Source organism: Dermacentor silvarum, chromosome 4, assembly GCF_013339745.2.
Source record: "Dermacentor silvarum isolate Dsil-2018 chromosome 4, BIME_Dsil_1.4, whole genome shotgun sequence".
Classification (NCBI taxonomy): Eukaryota; Metazoa; Arthropoda; class Arachnida; order Ixodida; family Ixodidae; genus Dermacentor; species Dermacentor silvarum.
In genome coordinates, this window is record NC_051157.2 from 56,135,687 (window position 1) to 56,141,686 (window position 6,000).

General features: G+C 43.0%; 1 protein-coding gene across 1 annotated transcript in view; it reads left to right on the forward strand.

The window, feature by feature from the left end:
• LOC119448625 (protein 5NUC) overlaps window positions 1-5,178 on the forward strand; it is a 31,991-nt gene extending 26,813 nt beyond the window's left edge. Inside the window, exons 8-10 of the mRNA XM_037711857.2 lie at window positions 1,100-1,246; window positions 2,594-2,800; window positions 4,873-5,178. Of these exons, the coding sequence (XP_037567785.1) occupies window positions 1,100-1,246; window positions 2,594-2,800; window positions 4,873-5,054 (536 nt within the window). The 3' untranslated portion in view covers window positions 5,055-5,178. The remainder of the gene's footprint in view (window positions 1-1,099; window positions 1,247-2,593; window positions 2,801-4,872) is intronic.
• The last annotated feature ends 822 nt before the right edge of the window (window positions 5,179-6,000 follow it).

A 6,000-nucleotide genomic window follows, 5' to 3' on the forward strand; every position in this document is an offset into this window, starting at 1 on the left:
GCCACCACCAGGACCCATGCCAGACTAGATCATGGCGATGAAGGAGGAACCGGCGGAATCGCACGTCATCAAACACGGGAGGTGCAGCTCCCATCGCGGAAATGGTCACGCACCTTGGCCGGGCAGAAGTCGCTACTAGCCGTGGAACGGGTACCTCCAGCCTTCCCCACGACCATGGTCCGTCCCGGAACGCAGCCGGGGCCCCACGTTACGGGCACCAATGTGGGAAAACGCCTCAGTCCCACGGCCTACGGCCACAGCTCCACGTTACGGACGCCAATGTGGGAAAACGCCTCGGTCCCACTGTCTAAGGCCACAGCTCCAGTCTCGGCCGGCCGCGCCCAAGGGCGCCCAGCTGCAACTCGCGCGTCCCTCGCACCACTGCTCGCGCGCCCGTCCTCTTCTTTGTCCACGGTTGGCTCCTATTCACTATTCACGTCAGCGTTCCCACTAGTTATAAAGCCAGGAATTAAGTTATTTAAGATAGACGATTCAGAAAAATGCAAGTGGCTGCGGTAAGGGAAGACGCTTTCAGTATAGAATTGGCGACATTATATAATGTAAAACTAGATATAAGACAAAGGGGCAATTAATTGCGCGCCGTTCATAAGAGAGTGTGATGATAGAGCGTGTTCATAAGAGAGCGTTCATAAGATCTTGTAAGGACATGTTTGGCCAGACATGTTGTTAAGATGCTGGGGTCTCCACAAAAAATTTACATCAGAAGCTTATACTTCACACTGTTCCGAAGCAGCCAAGAGCACGGCAGCGCTTCTGTTTTCCTGAGATAACTCAAGCAAGCTTTATGGTCATGACGAGAAATACAATTTGCCTAACTTCGAGTTTCAGGCATAACGTCGTATGTTGTGCGCCTTGTGCATACTATGATGCCTGAATTATAGTTATCCCAAAGTCACCGACACTTCTGTCGCTTCTACGGAACAAGGGCTGTGGAGTTTAGCGATTCTAACTCGATCTTTTCAAATTACACCTATTGTTTAGCCCATATCCTTCTAATAAATTGCGGTGATAACGCCATCTACGCACTGCTTGAATTAGCATTTGGAGTTTCTAAAATATGATCCAATTTTTGGTGCAGGAGAGGTGCGGCTTGAGGACGTGTTCCAAATGTTCCCGTTTAACGACCAGTATGTCTTCGTCACTATGCGGGGAACCACACTTCAAAACATGATGGAGCACTCGGGCAGATCTTCTGCACCCTACACGAAGTTTCTGCAAGTCTCTGGTCAGTTCTGGTTCGCGCAAGATGGTTCGTGAGTGACATAAAAAGTGGTCATCTTACCTCCTACCACCCACACGCACGCACACACGAAAAAAAAGGTATAATTAAACAGCATGATCTATGTTTTACCGCATGTCTGTTCATGAAATTCTGAAACTGCAACTGCCATCTGTGAATCGTAACTTGTGACACCTCTCAAATGATACTTAGTAATACCACTATTGTGAACAGTTTATAAACTTGAATCTGCCGATCCAGCTGCGTTACAGGATTCATTGTCATCAAAAAAAAAAAGGCTCTGCCAACATCCTGAGAAAATCCCAAACTAGTGTGTTGAAGCATTCAATAGGACAACATAGGTTCACTGTGTGTAGATATTTTACGGTATAACGGTTGTTTCATAAAGGAACATTACAGCAAAGGAATGATGAGGCCTAAAATCAAGATCGCCCAATATGATGCAGTAATTCTCTTACTGTATTGTAGTACGAAAAACTCTTTGTTATGCCTATAGGTTGAGAAAATAATAAAGGAAACTTCATGTTTTTAAATTTGCCACAAAAGCGCGCTTCTTTTATGAATCCTTGTTGGCAATAGCAACGATTACATTTCTAGCTTTCAGTTGCTCGGAGTAGTCAATATGCCGACGCCATAAGGAGGCGGTTGTCAATCTCAAATTTAGAAAGGACACTCACTTCTGCATTCTCAATCTTCAACTGGAATTTGTCTCAATGGCAGTATACTATGCGTGACCTTCGAGACCTGCATGTTTGTAGAAAACGACCATCTCATATGCATTGAGGTAGTGCTCTGGGCCAATAGCGTGCAAAGGTTTATTTGTGTATGCTGGGCCACACAGCGTACGTCGTGATCTCCGTGAGCAGAAAAAAAAAGCGCGATTCCATGTGCGCCCTGTCTGTCGCACGTGAACTTTTTTTTCGTTTTCTGCCGAGTGTCGCGGCGTGCGAATAGTTTTGCGTACAGTCATGTTAAAGCTCTTTTTGTCAGTCATGTTAGACATCACAGTCACAAATATAACATGTACAGACATAACATGTACAGTCATGTTAAAGGCAGCATGGATTCTTGCCCGGATTCTGTGATGTAGAAGATGCGAAACAAATCTAGGTCAGGTCAGTATTAGATTAAAAAAAAGAAATTTTAACCACCATCCAAGGCGCGAATGATGACAACGGAAGAATGCCTCACACACGCAACTATTAAATAATTATAGAACAGCGCCACAAGTTTCGAGAACGATGTTCCAACATTGTTTTTCTAAGTCGACACTATTTTTTTGTGTTTTCTCTGTCTCTGATTTGCTGTCGTCCATGTCGGTAACATGAGCAGGCATCCGTGTGCGGTACAAGTCCAAGGCAGTTGTCAACGAGACCATCGTATACAGCCTGGTCATCTTATGCACGTCTTGCCGGACGCCCACATACGAGCGCGTCATTTCGATACAGTGGTACACGGTGGCCATGTCCCGGTACCTCGCTCACGGCGGCGACGGCTACGACTTCACGCGAGTGCCCCGGGGATACAAAGTTCCAAGCAGTTGAGTGAATCACTAACTTAGTGTTTCACCACCAGGTGACCTTCGCATGGCTAAATCGGCACTTTATTGGAAGGTGCCATCCTTTTCTTGGACTCCGCCAGGTGACAAATGAAGCAAATTACAGTACAGAGTAGTACTGGAAGTCGTAATGGAGACAGTGCATGGACGAACGGGACAACGAGTTTCATCTCATTATTTCTGATTTTTTGCGCTGTTTTCACTTTGGATATTAACCAACTTGCTGAAGCCAATGTTAGCACAGGGAGCAGGTGATGATCAGCATCTTATGCGTGTCATGGGTTTAAAATGTACGGAGTTGAAAGTGATATTCTGATCTTTGAAAGATAGAAAGACTGTCGCCCATATATGTGATAGTATATGCGTTTACGAGATCTGGACTACCAAACCGGAAATAGAATATAGCTTCAGTCAAACACTCAGTGTGCAAATCAACGTTAAACAACTATCGGCTGTGTTATTGTGTTATTGTCATAGTAATTTTCACATATATAAATATAGATATATATTTTTTAGGAAGTTTTGGTCGGGGTCCTGCCTTCATCAAGGGATGGGATTCGAGCAGAAACGCCGGAAAGAGAAATGTTTTATCTATGTGCGTCACATCATTCAAGCACTTGAAATCATTGGATCTGAGGGCACGAGGACACAGCTGATTATACAGGGTGTGCCAAATATCATGCACCACACATTAAATATGTTCAAATGCCACGTAACTGGACCGAATCAAGTTAATGTTGTTTGACGTTGCTTGGAGATACTCAGATTATTTTTTAATTAGTCCTAAATAATTATTCAACTTCTCAATTATTATAATTAGATGAAAAGTGTTAGTGAGAAATTGTAGAGCAACATGAAAAACTCCCTCTGCAGCTTTGTGTTGATCAATACGTGCTACATAAGTATTTTTCCGAGCTTGAATGAAGCTCGCGCATACACGCTATGTAATTATAGGTGCCTCGAGCAGCCAGTCACGCGGAAATTTTGAGTTTACCTGTATTCAAGGGCTTCTTCCACGCTCGGTAAAACACTTTCGTTTGTCACATATTGAGCAACAAAAAGCTGTATCGCGAGTTTTTGTGTTGCTTTGTAATTATCTAGTTATTACTTTTAATCTAATTATAATTGAGAAGTTGAATAAATAATTAAGAGTAATTATGTAATTACGTTGAATGCAAAAAATAACCCGAGAATCTTTGAGCGACGGCAAACAACATTACCTTGGTTCTGCCCAGCGACGTGCCATTAGCATATTTTTAAATATTGGTGCATGATAGTTGGGACACTGTATACCGGGTGTTCAAAATTAACCTTTAAGGAATTTTGAAAAATCATCTGTGGCAGGTAGCATAATTCTTATCGTTGAGCTTGGTTATTCGAAGAGGCGGACATAAGTAGCACGAGAAATCGAAACACATATTCAACTAGTTAACAATTTACTAATGAACTCTTAGTTAATTGCTTTACGACACGTTGCAAGACGCATCCACTTGAAATGAATTTTCAGAATGACACCAGTTTCGAGATATAATTTCCCAAAGCATTGGACGAAATACATGGCGTTGCAGTTACTTTTCTGCGTCAATGTATAAAACAGTATTTTGGTAAGAAAGTAAGTGGCACAACAGTGCATTTTTACGGCGAGTTTGATGGCGCATATCTCCAAACTGTTGTCATTCTGGAAATTCATTCCAAGTGGATACGCCTGACAAGCTCACCGGCTACAATTCGTAAATTGCAGTATGTGTCGTTAGTGAGTTTTTGTTAATTAGTTGAATATGTGTTTCGATTTCTCATGCTACTAGTGTCCACCTCATCGAATAACCCAGTTCAATGATAACGATTATGCTACCTGCCACAAGCGATTGCTAAAAATTCTGTATAACTTAATAATTATAACACCCTGTATAGTTAATCGCGCAGTATTGCGTATGCGACCGAGGCTGTACATTCAGTTATATCGCTCACCGGGGGTTATAGTTTCAAAGTTCTACATCAACCAGTGTATTCAACGCTCTGTTTTTCTTTGGCGTCATTATGTTTCTCGATGCAGACATAACCGACGACATCATAATGCGCCAGTACCTGAAGAAGCACTCACCCATCATGCCAATGCTGGATGGCCGTATCAGCTTTCAGAGTGGTGCGCAAGAGCTCCGCGCCCCCTACTGGACACGGATGGCAGTGCCGAGCCTATGCGCTGCCGTGGCAGTGGCTCTAGCGGCCTCCACATGAGCAAGCCTCCGCAGTACCTGTAGATGTACACCGGCGCGGCTGAGTACATCATGCCTTGCTCCATAGGAGCGCGTCTGCAAGCGCTTCATTTTCACGTTCCGCGTTCTGCGCACACTTACACGCGGTTGCCATGACCTTGCGTGAACAACACGATATAAAAAATCCCATTCAAATCTTCATGTCTGCCATTGAACATGTGATGCGTCTTTTCGTTTTCAAGTGACTCATTTTTTTTTTCTTTGTTGAAATTAAAGTATGCTGCGTATTCACTGTTCCTGTACTCTCGTGTACGATGAGATATGTTTGACGATAACAAAAACTTCAGAGTGAGCAACACTGCTTTGGCAGACATTGATGTATCGGGAAAAAAAGGGTTCAAAATATAGATCAACAATACTGACTGGAAACAGCTTAAGCAATTGATGTATTCAGTGGAGAAGCGACAGTCATTCCGAGTAACCGTCGAGGTGCCAATGTAAAGGGAAGCCCAGTGGAGAACGGCCAAGAATGATATTGGAGAGGTAAGGTTACAAAATTTGGAGGGAAGCAGAATTTCGACGAAACATATTAATTCAGAGATGTTATAAGCCATACTACCGCATAAACCTTAACAGTCTAATAATGTTTATAATGTTAATCACGATGAAACACAGACTGCCGTGCAGTAGAAATTGCTCTTAAAGGGTATCATGATGCACTTATCACAGTGGCATTTCAGTGTTATAATAACGCAATCATGTAGAGCAATAACTGATATATCAAAACATACGAGTCTGGCCTCTACTATCACTTGAAATCATGCAATACATAACAATTTCGTCTACCAAGTGAGGTCCTGCTTTGTAGATGGCCCTCTACGCACGGTGCTTCTCTAATAAGTGATTTATTATTCTCTGTGCATGCGTGTTATAAGATATTAGGTGAAAGTGCATTTTTGTGATAACGC